Source organism: Notothenia rossii (assembly GCF_949606895.1).
Source record: "Notothenia rossii genome assembly, chromosome: 7".
Classification (NCBI taxonomy): Eukaryota; Metazoa; Chordata; class Actinopteri; order Perciformes; family Nototheniidae; genus Notothenia; species Notothenia rossii.
Genome location: NC_136905.1, coordinates 19,678,001 through 19,697,592, shown reverse-complemented (window position 1 = coordinate 19,697,592; position 19,592 = coordinate 19,678,001). Strand labels below are relative to the sequence as shown.

Sequence of the window (19,592 nt, the reverse complement as noted above, 5' to 3'; positions counted from 1 at the left end):
CAAATCTTCTAAGGAATCGTTTTTACAACAATGGAATGTCAGGTTTTATTTTTCATCTTTAACATTGAACATTTGAATAAAAAATTGATTGCAGGTTGGTACTCAATGTAATGGCAACGAGAAACGAGAACTGACATTTACTCTTTTATTAATGTCCAAATGTTACCTGAATGTAAACAATGGTACAATAAATGTGTTCTGTACACAATTAGAGTTTGGATAATGTGTAAAATGTTGATGTGTACTTTTTTTTAATGTTATTTTGTATACACACATTCCTGTGGTGGGCCATTCCCTCTGAGGCAGACCCATGTGAACAGTAGTCAACAACCGGTCGGTGGGGTCGTGACGACGCTCGGGACGTGATGGACGTCACGTCATTGTGGGCAGGATGCTCGTGTTACGGTGTCGACGTCAGTACAGAAAGCGAAATTAACTCAGGGAAAGAGGAATCGGCATTCGAACAGCAACATACTAAAGGTACATTTCTATCTGGTGTTTATATTGTAGCTTTATTTGTTTTATTGGCTTATATCAAGGGTAAAGATGGACCCATATGACGTGTCTGTCTCTATCCCCCCGCTGAGATCTATGGCTGAGATCAAGTGCTGTGCGCTGTTTTAAATCTACGCCGGGTTGTTAATAATTTCAAAAATATGTCTTAATTGTGTTTATAGTTAGTCTGACTCCTCACCTCATGTAAGATAATACCGTGTGTAATTGTAACGATAAGCGTTGTTAGAGGTTGGGTTTGTTCTCGGTTACTGAATAGTTTTGTTGGGACATCGCTTCCTTTTTTCGGCTTTTCCAGGAAGATGAACCCAGAGGAAGAGAAACGGGCCACGCCATGCAGCAGGTGAGCAGTTTCAAAGGTTAAACCCTAGGTCAAAGTATTGTTTTAAAGGTTATGTGTCGAAACACTATATATTTACTCTATGGAACCAAAGTTTATTTGGAATGGTGAAAATTGGTTGACAGGATTTTATGTAATTGTCCTATAACGCCACCCTATTAGTTTACTATCAAGCACATACGATGTTGGTACTGGATACGTTATTTTACAACATCATTTAAATGCCAGTATCCTACTCCATTCATAGCCTGCCTTGTTTACAATGAAAAAAGCGTAAATTCTCCTTGAAGGGTAATTCCACCTAATTATCATGTGTTCCCTTATTACATTCTTGTGTTAGGTTCACCTTGCTTAAATGAATGTATTCCATTCTGTGTAGAATATAATACAGTTCAACAGCACCAGGGTTTCAAAATAACCCAAAGGGAGAAAGGATGTATTGCAGGAGTGCAGTAGTTTTATCCAAGTGTACTTTATAATACTTATTGGCATCTCAGTGTATGTATAGTATGTGAATATCCTTTTTTCGTAGTGAAATTTTGCTCACTTATGACTGAATTGTGGCAGCCCTGACAAAATATAGAAACATTTTTGTATGTTCTATTCAAAGCATTGAAATGTCTAATTTGATAATAGTACTACTAGTAATACTCTGCTCTGTTATATTATATTGGACACCATTTTTGACATCCTGAATACTTTTAAAATTAGAGTGTTTACATGATGTGTTCTCATTCACACATTTAACATATTTATTTGTAATATTTACATTGTACACATGTTTTTTAGATGTTATATATTAATGGTCATGGGTACTTTTTCATATATTTGTATCAATATATAATGTTACATCTGGCTAGATAATAAAGGTTTAAGTAGGAAAATAAGTCTTGATTGAAGTGACCTTCCTTGGAGAAGTCCAAATCACAGAATTGTTTTCTTAGTTATTAAGGGAAGTGAAACCTAATTGCAATCATTCTTATAATCAGACCCTTTTCAATTATTTTATTCCCCCTTTAAGCCCTGTTTTTGTTCACAACCCACACCTGGATGTAATGAAAGATGACGTCCTCTACCACTTCGGGTTGGGAACAGCAACTCACAACCTACCCGCCATGTTTGGTGATGTCAAAGTAAAGATTCTTATTACATTCATTTGTTTAAAAAATGACCTCTATAATTGTCTTCATTGTGCTAACATGTGTGTTTTTTGTGTGCTATCTTTCAGTTTGTGTGTGTTGGAGGCAGTCCATGGAGAATGAAATCATTCACTGAGTATATTGCTGCTGAGATCCGTATGGAAGACCCAGAGTCAGAGTACCCAAACATCTGTGCTGGAACGGACCGCTATGCTATGTACAAAGTAGGCCCTGTGCTGTCTGTCAGTGTATGTAAGACCTACGATTACTTTGAAATAGTAGTATTCTTAATAAGCAATGTACATAGTATGGACTATAAAGTACTTTGATATTCTAATTTCAACTACATATATTTGAAAAATTGTGTTTGACTTGTCTGTGCTTTATTTTGCAGCATGGGATGGGCATCCCATCTATTGCCATAATGTTGCATGAGCTAATAAAGCTCCTCCATCACGCTCATTGTGAAGATGTTACAATTGTACGTATTGGAACGTCGGGAGGAATAGGTAAGCAAATTATTAGAAATATATTTTCTGTTACCTGAATGCCTGAAAATAGGTCTGGTAATCAATCAATGAATATCATTGTTACGATCATAAAAGTGATGCCAGTTTTCCAGTCAATCTGTATTAATTTAATGGAGAAATTACTTGACTAAGATTCTGTGTGTGGTCAAATGTATTTGCCCTAATATGGGTTACTTTGGTGATATACACTAGTTGATGACATTGAGGTAACCGTTATTGTCCACAAAGACATGTTTATTTGGTTTTACCACGGGAGGGAGCCAAAGTCTCTTAGATTTTGGATCGGTTGCTATCAGGCCTGATGGTGTTTCTCTAGTTTTTAGATAACTGGAATTTCTGTCTTTATTTTTTAAAGTGAGTTATTCATATTTAGTCTGAAATGTTCCTTTTCTTTAGTCGCTTGTGTCACGAACCATTAGATTTGACCATGTGGCTTATATTTGAAGCCCACATACAGTATATAATTAAAGTTCCCATGTCATGCTTTTCTGGTTATTACCCGTCCACTTTTGTGTTATGTAGCTTTGTATGCATGTAAACGGTCTGCAGAGTCACAAACCCTCAAAGTACACCCTGTAGCGAGTACAACTCTAACACAGAAAATGCATATTTGGGTATAGTGAAGTAACGTAACGGCCAAATGGACCAATCCGCGGAGCCGTTACGTTTGGACCAATCCGTGAAATTCCTCACACACACACACTCGGCGGGACGTGTTGAGGCTCGCTGCTGCGAGGAACGGGACACTGTGAGCTGGCTCACTGGTGTGGGGTCGGCGAGACACCGCAGAATTAAGCCTGAGCACACACACAAACTCCCAGCCAGGCTGCAGGTGTGTTTCGGGCTGGGTTTCGCTTTGTCTCGCAGGCGGCCACTGGGCTCACAGGGAGGGGGGGCAGGAGCTCCAACAAGCCGTTTAGGACAGAGAGTGAATACACATACTATACAGAGATGCTATATGAGAAACCAATGTGAGTTTGGAAAATTGCACAATATAAATCTATATATATTTTAGTATACCTCAACAATGGAATTATGATCAGTAGAAATGGCCATGACATGGGATCTTTTAAATAAGGGTATATTGTGATTTGTAGGTTAAGCAGACTATATATGACAAATTCACCTAAAGACATGCAGTATATTACTTCAAATCAAGCTTTAAAAATGTCTTCGGATTTGTTTCATTTTTTAATAAACGTGAACAATGATGCTTATTTTACTTAATATAGAATGTGTCAGTCAGTGTTTCATACATATATTAAACTCACTTCTTCATTGCAGCTTTTTGTACTTTCTGATTATAAATGTATAGCTTACCTCCGTTCACATTTTTGGTGTTCAGGGCTTGAGCCTGGCACAGTTGTTGTCACCAAGAAGTCTATGGATGCTACCTTCCTGCCCAAGTTTGAGCAGGTGATCCTGGGGAAGACCGTGGAGCGTAATACTGATCTGGACCAATGCCTGGCTGAGGAGCTGTTGCAGTGCAGCAAGGAGCTCAACCAGTTTGAGACAGTGATAGGCAACACCATGTGTACACTGGATTTCTATGAAGGTATGACCCTTGATGCATTGATGTGTTGATTACCCCTGTGTTCATTATTTCAGCTATAACCAGCACGGCCCCTAGTAGACCACACACACACACACACACACACACACACACACACACACACACACACACACACACACACACACACACACACACACACACACACAACCCCTTGCTGTTAAATACCAACCAACTATGTGCTATATGTGCAACATATATGCCGTTAATAACTGTCCAATATATACCTGGCTGCTAAATCCTAAGAACTGTTACACAATGTGTATTTACTATTTTGTAAATGGTGTACATTTTTAATGTATGGTTCTACGTAACATTAAGCTGTCTTTTGCTCTTTTTATGCTGTAACAATGTACATTTTCCCTCTGTGGGACTTATAAAGGTATTCTGATTCTGTAATGTTCATCTTTTCTGTCTGACCAATCACCCACGCAGGGCAAGCCCGTCTGGATGGGGCATTCTGCTCCTACACCGAGAAGGATAAACAGGACTACCTCAAAAAAGCCAGTGAAGCAGGAATCTGCAATATAGAAATGGAGTCATCAGTTTTTGCTGCCATGTGCAAACTGAGTGGTCTACGAGGTGAGTAAATATAACAGCATTACTGAATATTATAGCTGACAATTGTCACTATATTGAAACACAGAAAATTGTCTTTGCCTCGTTGAGTTTCTAACATGTATTTCTTGTTGTTTAAAGCGGCTGTGGTTTGTGTCACGTTACTGGATCGTCTGAAGGGGGATCAGATGAACAGCTCTCATGAAGTTCTTCAGAGTTACCAACTACGTCCTCAGATACTGGTCGGAAACTACATTAAGAAGCTCTTAAAGGCCAAAGCAGGACGTAGCTGCAACAGTGCAACAGTATAAGCATAAATCGTCTCACAATGCAATTATTCAGCTTAAAAAATATATATATATATGTTATCCTGCTCTCACCAATAGCCATGCATTACCTTTATTACCTCCAGAATAATGACTTAAGAAGTAATGCCTATTTATTTATCCTTGGCAAATATTAAGTTGGTCTATTTCAATGTTTTTAATAAATTCCATTACACTACATCACTTTTGATTCCTATTCATTTTGACTTAAATGTTGTGGAGCAGCTTAATTAGTCATAATTAGTACTGCCTATTTCTTTTGTTGATATACTGTATATGATATGATAAATATAATATTTCCTGAATCATTTTAGTTAAACAAAACTACCTTAAACGGTAATTAGAGACATGTTCCATGAAAACTACACAGCAACTAAATGTAACTTAATAATGCGAAATAAAGTGAATGTCACATCATTATTTAATTCTAATAGAGTCTGAAGTTCTCTGTCTCATCAGATTTGACATTATCCTGTTGCTTTTTCTCAGTGCAAGGAGACCTTTGTGTAAGCTGAAGGTTTGTTGCATGACCAGCATCATGAACACTGCAGGCTACTCTTGAATGATGGTCTCTCTTGAAACATTAATTTGGCTGATGAAATCATCCTTTCCCCTAAACCGCAAACATATCAAGAACATTTTCCTCCTATATTTTGCTAAACAAGCTTACCATTTGAACCTCCTTAACTGTTTTGCTAAATAAATTGAGGACCATTAAGATAATTACTTTTAAAACTGGTCTCTATGTGTTCAACTTGAATTTGTATCTTCTATAATAAACAATTTCAGAATTTTGTGGCTCATTTTTCCAAGTAAAAGCCTAACTACTCCACATTTTTACAGCAAAACTTACATAAGGTTACATTTAAGTTCACATTTGATGGTCTGACTAAAAACAAGAGTCACATTTAATATTAGTTGGTGAAATAGTCATTCAAAAAATTATGATCAGATCTGTTGTTCCTTCTTATGAACCCATTTCAATCAGAATTGGCTGGATTGCTATGGACATAATTCGTACTGTATGCTTTTGGAGCAAATTATACTCAAGTATCAGGCTAACAAGTATCCGGTGTGGAGAACATATCGACCTCCTTGTGTCTGCGCTGTTACCGCCATGCTTTAAGGATGCTAGGGTATATGGTCACATAGGATGCTTGAAACCGCTTTGCGCGTCAGAGCAAGAGAGGAGGGGCTGTTGCGCGCTCCCGTGCGTGCGTGCCCACCCTTTCCCATCCGATCCTACTCAGATCTATTCGCTGACTCAGTGCCTTAAGCAGCATCACCGTTCACCTGAAGAGAGCTACAGCCTGCTCTGCGGAGAAATACATCAGCCATGGCCAAAACAGCAACCGGTAAGCGTGTTTCAGCTGCTCTCGTTAGAAATGATGCATGCATGGATGGATGATGGATGGATGGATTGATGGACTTATTTCTGCTTGAGCGCGGGTCGGCCCGGTATTGTCTAGGTGTTCGTGCTTTTGTAATGGCTCCACTCAGACATTATATATATCGAATATTTAAAACTAAAATTACCCACCTTGATATATGTATCAAGGGTAAGCTATTGTCCCAGCTAAAGAGTCAATGACAGAAAGGATAAAGGTTTACAAGCCAAACATCTTCGTCATTACAGAAATGTTTCCTCCATTATCTTCATCTGCGTAAATGTGACTTTATTTGCTTTGATCGTATATTGTGTAACAATTTTGTAATTAGATGACGCGGATTGGCCTTTGACAGCTTTATTTACTACGCCGTATACCTGCGGTTCATGCTACAGCGGCCCCAACATGCAGCATAATGCAGACGGACCCCACCCAAGATGCTGTGCAGCCGACCTTTTAGCAGACAACGAAGCTGAGAGGAATCCATCCCTCTGAATTTTATACCACTTATATTTTGTTATTCAAAACGTGTTTTTAAGACCCTAAACCTCTCCTGAAAGGTTGTTTCATCCGATTATTAATTTAGGATTGCTCCTAATCTCAGTGCCTTTCTTCCCTTGTGTCTTTCTTGCCTAGGATGCATCACAAGCTATGACGGATAGGCTGCCATGTATTTTGCACACAAAAAAATACCCTACTGGCATTTGAATAAAGAAAAATGTAGCGTAGGAGTTAGCATTTGTATTAACCACAGATAAGACTGTAGCCTGCATTAGTCATCTCCACTGATGGACAGTTATTGTTAGGCCTTGGGTTTAGCATATTTGTTTTCAGGGATTTGTTTAGTGTCTTGTAAAAATATATTTAGCATTAGTAAGGCCATAAGCAACCATTTGGTTTCCCTTAAGTACAGCAGGGTGTGCAGGCTGGCTTTATTATGGTATGTGTGGTGGGGTGGAGGAGGAGGCAGGTGCATGGCAGGGTGGGATGCAGGCCAGCCCTGCAGCAAGGGGCCGCTGCACACACCGGCCTTTGCAGCAGAAGGCATAGCAGCACTGACAATCTGTAGTCCTCCATGACAAGCCATGTGGGCACTTTGTCAAATACCGCGGGGACCATGGAAAAAGTGACATAAATTGCACAGGAAATTTAAAATAGCTTGAAAGGAACTGATGAAATCAAATCAATGCAGATATATGAAAGACCTGACCATTTATCAGCTGTTTTTGACAGCTATGCAGCAACATCAATAAGGAGAAGATAAGACAGATGAAAACACAAGCTTCTTATTATTGTGATCATAAACTGTGAGTTCACCCAGAAATTAATAACTTGACACAGAAGCCTTTCATCACCCAGATTGCAAGAGGATTCAAGACAGAGCATTCCTGTGTCATGATTCAAATTAATCAGACATTGTTTAACGAGAACATCAAAATAATATAATCATAGACCCCATGATAATCAATCGGAGTTATCATATGATGCTAAACATTTCATTTAGTCTTTATCTGGATATCTGTCAAGCATATTTATGCTTTTTATGTTTTTCAGGCTGTCTGTTTCTGTTTTTACAAGTAACATAGAGAGTCTCACCAGAATGCTATTGTGTCTTTTTTTCTCACAGCATATAAAGAGAAGATGAAGGAGCTGTCCGTCCTCTCCCTCATCTGCTCCTGCTTCTACCCAGAGACACGCAAGACACTTGTGTGTGAGTTTGAAGGTACGTATCAGCTCAATAATGTATTATCTTCTGAAACAAAAAGTCTCCCCCCAATGGATGTTTTATCTTTCCTGAAAATACAGATGATTGTAATAATGACATAATGTTGGACTTATAAATTGTCATAATTGTCTTATTTCCAGACATGGAGGTGAAAGCTTTGAACAAGCGAGCTTCTGGCCAGGCCTTTGAGGTGATTCTCAAGCCTCTGTCTCCAGTGTCAGATGTGGCTCACAACCTCCCCTCACCCCCAAAGAGGGCTATTTCTTTGGAGGACATTGAGAAGAAACTGGAGGCTGCTGAGGACAGGAGGAGGGTAAGCATGTAACCTGTTTTGAAATAGCTTTAGGTTTTTGAAATGGAAAGATGAAGCACAGATTGGATGTCAAACCAGTCAAAATCAATCAATTGGTCTTGTTTTTGTTTTTAGTATCAGGAGGCCCAGGTGATGAGGGCTTTGGCAGAAAAGCGCGACCATGAGAGGGATGTGTTGCTAAAGGCCATGGAGGAGAACAGCAACTTCAGCAAGATGGCTGAGGAGAAGCTCCAGTATAAGATGGAGCAGATCAAGGAGAACCGTGAGGCCCATTTGGCAGCCATGCTCGAGCGCCTACAGGAGAGGGTGAGAAATGCAGAGATATCAGTTTTTTTATTTTTCCTCCAAGCCTGAGTATAATCAGGTTTGGGGCACCATCTGATGACTAATGTTGTATTTTCTGTTGCGGTGTGTTTAGGAGAAACATGCAGCTCTGGTGCGCAAGAACAAAGAGCTGAGGGAAGAGCTGACAGCATGAGCCTCACACAGTCCTGACTTCCATGATCCATCAACGTCCCGTCATCAAACCCCTCCCTCTTCCTTGCCCTGCCCTCTCTCTCCTCAGAAAAGACCCAACTCTGGAGGCTGAGAGGTCTGAAGATCTTACCACCACATCACACCACACCTCACCACCAGTACTCACCACTATCAGTATTATCCGTGGATACAAACATCAATAACAACCATCTAGAGAGTTGAATGGAGTTGTTGATTTAACAGAAAATGTGAGATTATGGCTTTTATTTTGTAAATACTTTTCCTTAAAAAGTCTTTCTTTCTTTCTTTCTTTCTATCTATCTATCTGTCTATCTTTGATGGTAGGTAAAGTACATGCAAAGATTGTACTGTACTGCACTGTGCAATTTCAAACACTTTGTTTGTGATTGATTAACGTTTCAGTTCTTGAAATTTGACTATACAACCATTTTCTTGTGAAAGCCGTTGGTGTTGTGAGTTGGCTGTAGACTGGCATTTGCAGTGTTTTCTGATGATGTCATGATGATGATGTTTCTGTGTCTTTGTGAAGAATGACGGACGGTGTAGCTCCACCACAGGCTCCTTTTGAGATATCAACGTATCCTATCTGTATCTTCCTCACGCACACCCACTCATTCTCAACACGCACGCTTTGAACTTAACAATACGCCACAGATCCATAAAGTGTCCACCTTCTCTGAAATGAGCTTGATAATGAACTAGAGAGGGCCTTTTTTGTTATTAAGAATATCTTTTCCCAATGGGAGTTTATACACTTGCAGATTCCCAGTTACCCTAAAAACAACCTTTCTCAATGAATCCATCTTCAGCTAAGTACTTAGCTCTGTTATATACACAGTATTTGGGCACTACGCTCTTGAATGTTTTGACACCAGACTGGTACCATGCAAATTGTCTTGGACAGTGGAATGTGCTGTTGCTCCCACCTTGATATTGATAGTGTGAACATACGAATGTCTGTGTGGGTGTGTATGAATGCTAATTTACCACAATGCACCATTAACCTCTGCTCTCTTTTGGGGATTAGATGGAGAATGGATGCAGAATGCTTTACATTCAGCACCTGAACTAGTATCTTTTTAATATCAATGCCACTGATATCTGCCTGCATCCTCTGCTGCTTGTGTTTCTCCCTTCATATATTTCTCTGTGAAAGCTTTGCTGAATAAAGGTTTGAGGTTCTGTGAACATGGCATGCACCATCTAATAGTTTTCTGCGCTAAAAGAAGAGGGAAAATGTAAACTGCCAAATAAAGTAACCAGTTATCTACACATCATGAGAATCACCGTCTTCCCTAGTGGATTTTTTATTAATACATTTGGTATAGGCTACTGTAGACTCTTTTTGGCATAGTTAAAACATATAGTCCTATTCCTTGAGGGTTAGACTTACATTAAAAATATAAAATAATTATCAGGTATGCATAAGACAAGTTGTTCCACTAGGTGGCAGTGACACCAAAGAAACCAAGCTGGAGCCCATACCAATCGAAAAGTAGGCCAAAAAAATATAATATGCCCAATCCTTATATTGAAGAAATACACCTTTAAAAAAAAAAACACAGATACAAATTCCAGATAAGGTGTGTTTGATATTTTATGAAAGTAATGATTTGTAATTTAAATAAAACCCTCATCCAGAAGGAGGAGGGTTCGTGTCATTCATCAGCACTCAGGACATCGAATGCAGACACTCTTATACATGTACATGTTTTAAATTGACTTATATTTCAAAGGAAGACCATACAGTTTTGTAAAAAAAATTAAGAGACCACTCCAAATGTTTCTTAAATCTCAATCTCTACATGTATGGCAGCCATTCCATTACAGTGTCTGTTGAATTCCTACACTGAGAAATGTTGTCAGTAGTTTATAGAATAACATTTTTATTTTATTGTACTCAAACACATTACTTGAAATAGTAAAACCAGAGAAACTGATAATGCTGCAGTGGTCTTTTCATTTTTTCCAGAGCTGTATATAAATATACATATGTCATAAATAGCGTGTGGCCTAAGCCTTGAGAAACAAATTACAGCCTTCCCCTCCTGGAAGCCCGAGGTGTTGCATGGATGCATAAAACTGAGTTACTAATAAACACTAACACCTAAATAAATCAGTGATTCTCAGATTGTCCCAAAAACAAAATCATGCTGGACAGTGATTTATAGCTCCAGCTGTATTGTTGTTACTTTTTAACCTCTTTCTTACAATGTCCCCATCCTGTTCACACTATTGTCTCCGTTTCAGACCAACCCAGGCTGGTGAGGTCAGGGCAACATTGTAAAGGATTTCCTCTGACTCTTAATGATTTCCTGGGTATTCATAGGGGCAACAATGCTCTCAGATTCGGTTACTTACCTGGCACACAGTAAAGGAATGCCTTTCAGTCAATAACTGGGACCTTATTATCTCATGATTAACTTCCACTGGACTGAAACAAAAATGCACCTGCAGATTATGTCATTAGGGAAGATACATTCATAATCACTCGGAAGGCTGTAAGTCTGCATATATAAGGAACAAATATCAACCTATTATACATTAGGCAATCAGACTGTAAAGGAGCAAATGCAACATGTTTTAAACTTTTTACACAATTTATTGGTACAAAAATATTACAAATAGATACAAGAAGGCAAGTTTCAAATGTTCAAGTGGTTAGTTTTCCAATAATGGCACATATTAAATGTTTGTTTAACGCCACAAGTTCTCATACCACTAAAGATGAAGACCAAATTAAGTGACATTATGTTAAAAACAGACATCTGCCATTGACAAATGTAGAAGTGTGGTCTACAAAACATTACCTCTACATCTGTGCTTACAGTATTCATGTATTCATGGCCCATATGTCACGCCATGATTTCAGTTCTCAGCCCGTGGACAGTGCATGTTAACAAATTTAGTGAAACATAGACTAACATAAAATCATTTATAATTCCTTTCTTTAGAGTAATGACATACTGAGGACGATCTCTCCAACTTATTCTGTATATTTAATAAAATAAATTCAGCTTGCTTTGTTCCCCTGTATTTTATTGCTATGAGGAAGGTTGTCCGCCTAGTCTATGGTGGTGGGCACAGCTCAGCTGTTGCCTTCAGTCCAGTTGTTCAGAAGGCCCCAATTTCCGTACCCCACGGCCTGTAGGGCTTTGAGAGGGTGGAGGAGGGGCTCACTGTGCCGAGGGCTGTCGGGGACACCAGGGGGAAGGCACCGAAGGAGAGGGGGAAGGTCGACAGCGAGGAGAGGGATGAAAGGAGTGGGGGCAAAAGCTTGGATGTTGGCACAGACAGACTGAGGGTCAGCGAGCCGTTCGGGGGCACCCTGAGGTTCTCTGTGTGGGGCATGACACCCAGTCTGGAAGTCCCAGATGCCTCGCTGGAGGGGGAGGAAGATGTGGAAGAAGAAGAGGAGGAGGGTGGGCTACTTTTGCTTCTGGATGCAGGTGTCCTGCCCAGAGGGTGTTGCAGGAGTAGGGGGTGGTGGAGATGGGCATGGGCAGTCCCGTATGCTGAGCCCCAGGCTAAGTGTTCCAGTCCAGTGTGCACCTCCCTCTGAGAGGCGTAGTTGCTGAGGTGGGACACCAAACGTACACGCAGGGGGTCTGTCCCATCCCGGCCTTCGATAATGCTCAGGTAGCGAGCTGTCTCTGCCAGGCACTCCCTGAAGCCAAGAGAGCGGTAATCCTTAGCGAGTGCATGAGCCTCAAAGAAACCTGTCGGGAGAGGATCAGAGGGGTTAGACATGTGATTCATAGCAGACGCATTTTCCATTAGCGAATCATAGCATTCATTTGGACAGCCAAAGAAAGGGTATGTTACCTTTGCCACCAGATGCATGAAGCATCTTTAAATGGTCCACAGTCATTTGTAAAATTTCAGCTTTTTCCAATTTAGCTGATCCCTATAAAAAGATGGAAAAGACATTGTCACTTTTGCAATACTGATATTTCCTATGCTGTGTTCATAGAACAAACATAAATTGGCAAATATGAGCCTTCTCATAAGGAAAGAATGCAAGTAACGTTTACCTGTTTCTCAAAAGCACTTGGCACCAATCTTCTCAACTCTGACAGACTGCTATTGATTCGGTCACGTCTCCGTTTCTCAATAATCTGTCAATTGGAAAAAGACACAATGTAATGTAGGTCACAGGTGGCAGGGACACATTGGGATCAGCAGTGCGTAACTTGGCACCAAAAATAATGAGTTATCGTACCCCTCTGCGCCTTTTTCTAGCTTGAACTTGGGTGGTTGTGGAGGGTGACATCGAGCCGTGAGAATCAAGTTGACTGAAAGGTAAAACAGCAAAAGTTATTATTTTGTTTAAACAAGACATAGCCCAGTTTCTCTGAATGTATCAACAATTCCAAGATAACTAATTCAACTTCACATAAAACGAAATAGAAATGTTGCATACGAATCTGCGTTTTCGGCAACAAAAAAAAAGCGAACTTACCCATTTTCGTCACCACTATCCTTCTCCACCTCAATATTGTCGTCCAGGTCGCTCTCCGAAGAGCTGTAATTGTGGCTTCGCTTCATTTTGCTTCCAAGTAGACAGAGATCCAAAGTGTTGCTTTCAGGGACAGCTCCGGTGGTGCACTGACAGCAGAGGGTCTCAAGAACAGTTTAAACATCGGACCTGCTCTGATCATTTTCACACCGCGCACAGGGGGGCGGGACCCCAGAGGGATGTGGGCGGTGCCTGAAAAGATTTCAGCCTGTTAAAATCGCGCTGGCATTTGAATGACACATGCTTTACCAGAAAAATAGTTAAGAAAAATCAATGAGCTAGATATATCAGAATCAGAATCAGAATCAGAAACAGGTTTATTACCAGGTAGGTTAACACACACGAGGAATTGGACTTGGGGGTGTGGTGCATCCATAAAATAAAACACAGATAGAAAACTATTTGAAGAAAACTATAATAACATAAAAATATATAGTAAAAAATAGCAGTATTTACATTGAATATGGTTGTAATCCTAGAAATAGAATTGAACAAAATATGTGCAGTAATAAAAAATCTAAGATATTGTATACATTGTGTGCATTAATGTAATGCATAGGGTCTATGATGTGGCTGAGGTGGGGCCGGGCCTGAGGCCGGTAGCAGAGGGGATAAAGCAAAAACAAATGAATCTTTAAAGTTGAATAATAAAAGCAGGATTTTTGTATAGAGAGTCTGAGTCTGAGGCCTAGCAGCCTCCCGGCCCCCCCAGGTCCCCAGCCTCCCTGCTGAGACCCCCAGTTCATGAGCAACAGGCCACATTATAGCAGGAGCCCTCTTCTTCATTGGTGTTGTGGAGGACACATGGCCTATTAGCAGAGTGTGTTGTTCATTGTCTGCTGTCAGCTGTGTGGTTCCACAACAGCATTGATCAGCCGGGAGGCCCAACATTAGTCAGTCGGCGTTGCCAGGCTCTCCTAGGAAACCCCCTCACCCAGCCACTGCAAACAGGTCAACTGACTGGCGCAGACAGACCTTCCCAGGGAAGCATTCATCCGCCGTGGGTGAAAACAGGGGGGAAAAAAAGACTTTTAATCATGCTGATGCTCAATCTCATCCTCTTCTTCAAAGTCACTGTCAGACTCAGAATTCTCAGAAATGTGATCCTCACATTCTGAAACTTTTTCCTCTTCCTCTTCCTCTATATAGTCATACAATGGTTCTCTCTCCCTTTCAGAATTATTTGCAAGGCCCTCTGAGCAGAGAATCGTTTGGCCATCTAGATCAGTTGTGATAAGGACCCAAACTGGCGAAGCTTTATTTATTTCGTCTTTCCCAAAATGTGCAGCTTGGATAGAGTGTGAAAAAAATAAAGATTGGGTCCCGCAAAACATAATGCGGGAATGTGAGAGCAGACAGGTGTCGATGCTTGAATTTATCAACAATGTTGCAACCTTGTGCGGGAATGGCAGGGACAGAAACACAAAAGTCTCTCTCTCTCACACACACACACACACACACACACACACACACACACACACACACACACACACACACACACACACACACACACACACACACACACACACACACACACACACACACACACACACACACACACACACACACACACACACACACACACACACACACACACACACACACACACACACACGGCCCAGACAGGTGCACAGGACCTACAATTTCCACACTTTTGTTAGCCCCGGGTAACACGTATGTAATGCAAATGTGTAGGGGGGGGTGTACATTGGGTGGTCATTGAAAATGTGATCTGATATAATGTTCTTCACAGAAAATGAGCCAAGGCCATTGAGTGTGGGTTTGTAAAAATAATTTATCATATAATTTTTCTTTAGCTAAATAATGAAAACGGGTCCCACAGACCCGAATACCATACAAGGGTTACAAAAAAAAAATACAAACCTAAACGGGGAGCAGGGGTGGTAGAGAAGGTGTGAATATTTTTGACCTCACCAATACGCTCAGGTCAGAGGACACACTATAAAACACGGGTTTTCAATGTTTATGTTCTACTGTGTAACTGATCCCTTCTTGCTGTTTGTTTACTAGTGTCTGTCAAAGAGAAAGAGACATGGGTTACTGATACAGTGGGGTAAAAGTATTTAGTCAGCCACCAATTGTGCAAGTTCTCCCACTTAAAAAGATGAGAGAGGCCTGTAATTGTCATCCTAGGTATACCTCAACATTGAGAGACAAAATGAGAAAAAAAGAATCCAGAAAATCACATTGTCTGATTTTTAAAGACTTTATTTGCAAATTATGGTGGAAAATAAGTTTCTGGTCACCTACAAACAAACATGATTTCTGGCTCTCACAGACCTGTAACTTCTTCTTTAAGAGCCTCCTCTGTCCTCCACTAGTTAACTGTATTAATGGCACCGGTTTTAACTCGTTATCAGTATAAAAGACACCTGTCCACAACCTCAAACAGTCACACTCCAAACTCCACTATGGCCAAGACCAAAGAGCTGTCAAAGGACACCAGAAACACAATTGTAGACCTGCACCAGGCTGGGAAGACTGAATCTGCAATAGGTAAGCAGCTTGGTGTGAAGAAATCAACTGTGGGAGCATTTATTAGAAAATGGAAGACATACAAGACCACTGATAATCTCCCTCGATCTGGGGCTCCACGCAAGATCTCACACCGTGGGGTTAAAATGATCACAAGAACGGTGAGCAAAAATCCCAGAACCACACGGGGGGAACCTAGTCAATGACCTGCAGAGAGCTGGGACCAAAGTAACAAAGGCTACCATCAGTAACACACTACGCCGCCAGGGACTCAAATCCTGCAGTGCCAGACGTGTCCCCCTACTTAAGCCAGTACATGTCCAGGCCCGTCTGAAGTTTGCTAGAGTGCATTTAGATGATCCAGAAGAGGATTGGGAGAATGTCATATGGTCAGATGAAACCAAAATATAACTTTTTGGTAAAAACTCAACTAGATGTGTTTGGAGGAGAAAGAATGCTGAGTTGCATCCAAAGAACACCTACTGTGAAACATGGGGGGGGGGACATCATGCTTTGGGGCTGTTGTTCTGCAAAGGGACCAGGACGACTGATCCGTGTAAAGGAAAGAATGAATGGGGCCATGTATCGTGAGATTTTGAGTGACAACCTCCTTCCATCAGCAAGGGCATTGAAGATGAAACGTGGCTGGGTCTTTCAGCATGACAATGATCCCAAACACACCGCCCGGGCAACGAAGGAGTGGCTTGGTAAGAAGCATTTCAAGGTCCTGGAGTGGCCTAGCCAGTCTCCAGATCTCAACCCCATAGAAAATCTTTGGAGGGAGTTGAAAGTCCGTGTTGCCCAGCGACAGCCCCAAAACATCACTGCTCTAGAGGAGATCTGCATGGAGGAATGGGCCAAAATACCAGCAACAGTGTGAAAACCTTGTGAAGACTTACAGAAAACGTTTGACCTCTGTCATTGCCAACAAAGGGTATATAACAAAGTATTGAGATTAACTTTTGTTATTGACCAAATACTTATTTTCCACCATCATTTGCAAATAAATTCTTTAAAAATCAGACAATGTGATATTCTGGAATCTTTTTTCATTTTGTCTCTCATAGTTGAGGTATACCTAGGATGAAAATGACAGGCCTCTCTCATCTTTTTAAGTGGGAGAACTTGCACAATTGGTAGCTGACTAAATACTTTTTTGCCCCACTGTATGTCTGCCTATGTACATATATTTATAAAAGCAGATAAATGTTGAATGATCTAAAAATAAACACACACTTTTACATACGCTTTAATGAGTTAATAGTAATACTAAGTTAATATTATGTTGTTATGTAACCATCATACATTGGTGGAAAGTACCCTTTTTACATTTACTCAAGTACTGGAATTCAGTACTATTTCACAACACAAAAGTACTTTTTACATTATGATGCAAAATATAATGGTCAAATTCTACAACATTCCCAGAGGCCGGGATTATGGCTATGTGGCTATAATGGACTTTTTGTTACTAACACTTATGTACCTTTCACCAAGAAATAAGTTTAACGCAGGACATTTACTTGTAATGTTTTATAGTGAGGTATCGCTTCTTTAACTTAACACTGCCATCATATGAGTAGACATAAAATACCTAATAAAAACAGCAGTCAAATGTCAAGCCTGGGAAAGGACAGCGCTTGCGGCTGGTATAATTCCTGCTTCCTGAGTCTGACGTGTCTGTTAAGGCCATCAGTGGGAGTGTGACCCCCCCCCCCCTCCCCTCCGTTCCAGTACCTTGTAGCAGCTGTTTCTCTGCTCTGTCCATCAGGTCAGTTGTTAACTCGGTGCGTTGGTGAGCTAGACAAGTGTGGATGAGAGCTTGATTCCAGGGAGCAACTGCAGACCAACACGCTGTTCCCAGAATGTCAAAGGGCTTTTTGGTGGTGACAGACACAATGTGCAAGCTTCAGTCATTTAGAGTGTGGATGAGCTTTCGCACTATCCCTGACACTCCCACTCCTTCCCTGTCAGCACACACTTTCGCTTAAAATCATGCGTACCTTCACCCATTTCACGGCATTTCTCTGTGCCATACTCCCGCATGGTCGATTTATCGACCTTGCATAATCCCGCGCTGAAAACCTCCTGAGGCCTGTACACTCCCTATCTGGGGGGTGTTTCTCATGTTGGCATTTATATGGTTTTTACAAAGATTGGGTATGTGGGGACAGATTCCTATACAGAACCTTAGCCAATTTAAGTGTTGACCCTGTCCTTGCACTGCTCCCCAGACTCAACCATAAATGGCCTTCCTATGACTCTCAGCCGATAGGAAGCTTGATTATATTTGGGATCACATCAGTATTGTTTATAATGCTATTATGGTAAAGGGAAAGAGCTCTATAGGACAGGCAGGTTCATGTGGTTTCCATTAAGCAGACACAACACACTCTCCTCACACCTGACTGCCAAGGTCCTTCACATTAGCCTTGACATTCCTGTGAACCATTACACACAATTATGTTTTTTTCCCACAAAAACCTTGACTTTTTGAATGAGGTACCACAACATTTTCTCAGCCTCGGCACTCTATTTGACTTATGGATGCGAAATAAGTGTGTTTGGTTTGAGTTATTTTACCTGTGGGCCATGTTCCTCTAAATTGTCTACGTATTTAACTTGAACATGCCATTCTGCCCGTTGACCGTGGGCCTACCCTGGCACCAGTTTGAAGAAACCACTCTCAAACCAGTGCCAGGAAGCTAAGAGGTATAAGCAAGCATTTGTTTGAAACTGGCGTGTGCCCAGCTGCCTTCCTCAATCTTCCCTCAGGTTTCCCTTGGTGACTCTTTGTGTGCAAGAGTGCGGCCTGAGTGTGTGCTGGTGTGTCTGCATGTGTTTATGTGTGTGTGACCGAGAGTGTGCGAGGTGCTGTTTCCCACAGCCCTGATCTAATTCCGTGGTAACTCAATCTCCGTGTGAGCGCTTCCCGGCGAGTGTTCTCCCACCCGTCGACAGTCTCTCTCTGGCTGGCTGAGTGGCTGAGTGTGTCTGACAGAGGCCGGCTCAGTCCCATTGGACCCCCCTCCCCCCTCCGCCTCCGTCCTACCCACCCTCCCATCAGGATTGATTTACTATGTCAACCGTTGGGGCTGTCGGCAGCAGCGACGCTCACAGCCGTGCCTGCATCCTGTGTGCACACCATCCTGACATCTTATACCTGTCATTCAACAACTGCTGCAGTGGAGTTTGCATTTGTATGTGTGTGTGTGTGTGTGTGTGTGTGTGTGTGTGTGTGTGTGTGTGTGTGTGTGTGTGTGTGTGTGTGTGTGTGTGTGTGTGTGTGTGTGTGTGTGTGTGTGTGTGTGTGTGTGTGTGTGTGAGGATCTGGGGGATATTTCTGTGTGTGGGAAATCCATAGGCTCTAGTTGAGATCATGCCTTCTCTATGCTATACATTCAAATGGACTGAAATTTGAAAAAGGAATACACTTTGCTGCATATATACCTGAACTATATGACATAATATGAAAAAGAAAATGCCACCCATGCTGGTCGTAAATAGCTTGTCTGACTGAGGGAAATGTCTCCGAGACAACTTCCATGCAACAATGTTATCCTATGGACCACAGCTTCCTGTCTGTCCCCTCTGGTTCCAGTCAGCACCCAGGCGCTATATTGGGCAGGGACCAGACCAGGTCTAAGACCCATTCCCACTGTTTGATTGTGATACA

At 41.3% G+C, this 19,592-nt stretch overlaps 3 protein-coding genes across 4 annotated transcripts; 2 read left to right on the top strand and 1 right to left on the bottom strand.

Annotated features, from left to right (window-relative positions):
* The first annotated feature begins 367 nt into the window (after positions 1-367).
* upp1 (uridine phosphorylase 1) lies at positions 368-5,407 on the top strand. 2 transcript variants are annotated; one of them, XM_079692133.1, is made up of 8 exons: positions 368-480; positions 812-856; positions 1,875-1,986; positions 2,082-2,216; positions 2,387-2,501; positions 3,868-4,077; positions 4,528-4,674; positions 4,792-5,407. In XM_079692133.1, the coding sequence occupies exons 2-8, from the start codon at positions 816-818 to the stop codon at positions 4,959-4,961; spliced, it is 930 nt and encodes a 309-aa protein (XP_079548259.1). In that variant the 5' UTR covers positions 368-480; positions 812-815; the 3' UTR covers positions 4,962-5,407. The 2 variants fall into 2 exon arrangements, with proteins under 2 accessions (XP_079548259.1, XP_079548258.1); XM_079692132.1 differs by having other exon boundaries at positions 2,082-2,240.
* A 769-nt stretch (positions 5,408-6,176) lies between these two features.
* stmn2a (stathmin 2a) lies at positions 6,177-10,089 on the top strand. The gene is made up of 5 exons (XM_079692135.1): positions 6,177-6,331; positions 7,992-8,087; positions 8,231-8,403; positions 8,518-8,709; positions 8,822-10,089. Exons 1-5 carry the CDS (start codon positions 6,313-6,315, stop codon positions 8,879-8,881), a joined length of 540 nt encoding a protein of 179 aa, XP_079548261.1. The 5' UTR covers positions 6,177-6,312; the 3' UTR covers positions 8,882-10,089.
* LOC307046024 (hairy/enhancer-of-split related with YRPW motif protein 1-like) lies at positions 9,477-13,588 on the bottom strand. Its single transcript, XM_079692134.1, has 5 exons — positions 13,364-13,588; positions 13,124-13,196; positions 12,936-13,019; positions 12,727-12,808; positions 9,477-12,620 (listed from the first exon to the last, which is right to left on the bottom strand). The coding sequence occupies exons 1-5, from the start codon at positions 13,447-13,449 to the stop codon at positions 12,016-12,018; spliced, it is 930 nt and encodes a 309-aa protein (XP_079548260.1). The 5' UTR covers positions 13,450-13,588; the 3' UTR covers positions 9,477-12,015.
* Between the last annotated feature and the right edge of the window lie 6,004 nt (positions 13,589-19,592).

Bases quoted from the DNA above. Each gene is read 5' to 3' on its own strand.
- upp1 (XM_079692132.1), top strand. From the start codon at position 816: ATGAACCCAGAGGAAGAGAAACGGGCCACGCCATGCAGCAG. The intron at 857-1,874 runs GTGAGCAGTTTC...TCCCCCTTTAAG, and splicing joins CGGGCCACGCCATGCAGCAG to CCCTGTTTTTGTTCACAACC. The intron at 2,241-2,386 runs GTATGTAAGACC...TTTATTTTGCAG, and splicing joins GCCCTGTGCTGTCTGTCAGT to CATGGGATGGGCATCCCATC.
- stmn2a (XM_079692135.1), top strand. The intron at 8,088-8,230 runs GTACGTATCAGC...TCTTATTTCCAG, and splicing joins ACTTGTGTGTGAGTTTGAAG to ACATGGAGGTGAAAGCTTTG. The intron at 8,710-8,821 runs GTGAGAAATGCA...CGGTGTGTTTAG, and splicing joins TCGAGCGCCTACAGGAGAGG to GAGAAACATGCAGCTCTGGT.
- LOC307046024 (XM_079692134.1), bottom strand. From the start codon at position 13,449: ATGAAGCGAAGCCACAATTACAGCTCTTCGGAGAGCGACCTGGACGAC. The intron at 13,197-13,363 runs GTAAGTTCGCTT...TTTACCTTTCAG, and splicing joins GATAGTGGTGACGAAAATGG to TCAACTTGATTCTCACGGCT. The intron at 12,809-12,935 runs GTAAACGTTACT...ATCTTTTTATAG, and splicing joins CAAGTGCTTTTGAGAAACAG to GGATCAGCTAAATTGGAAAA.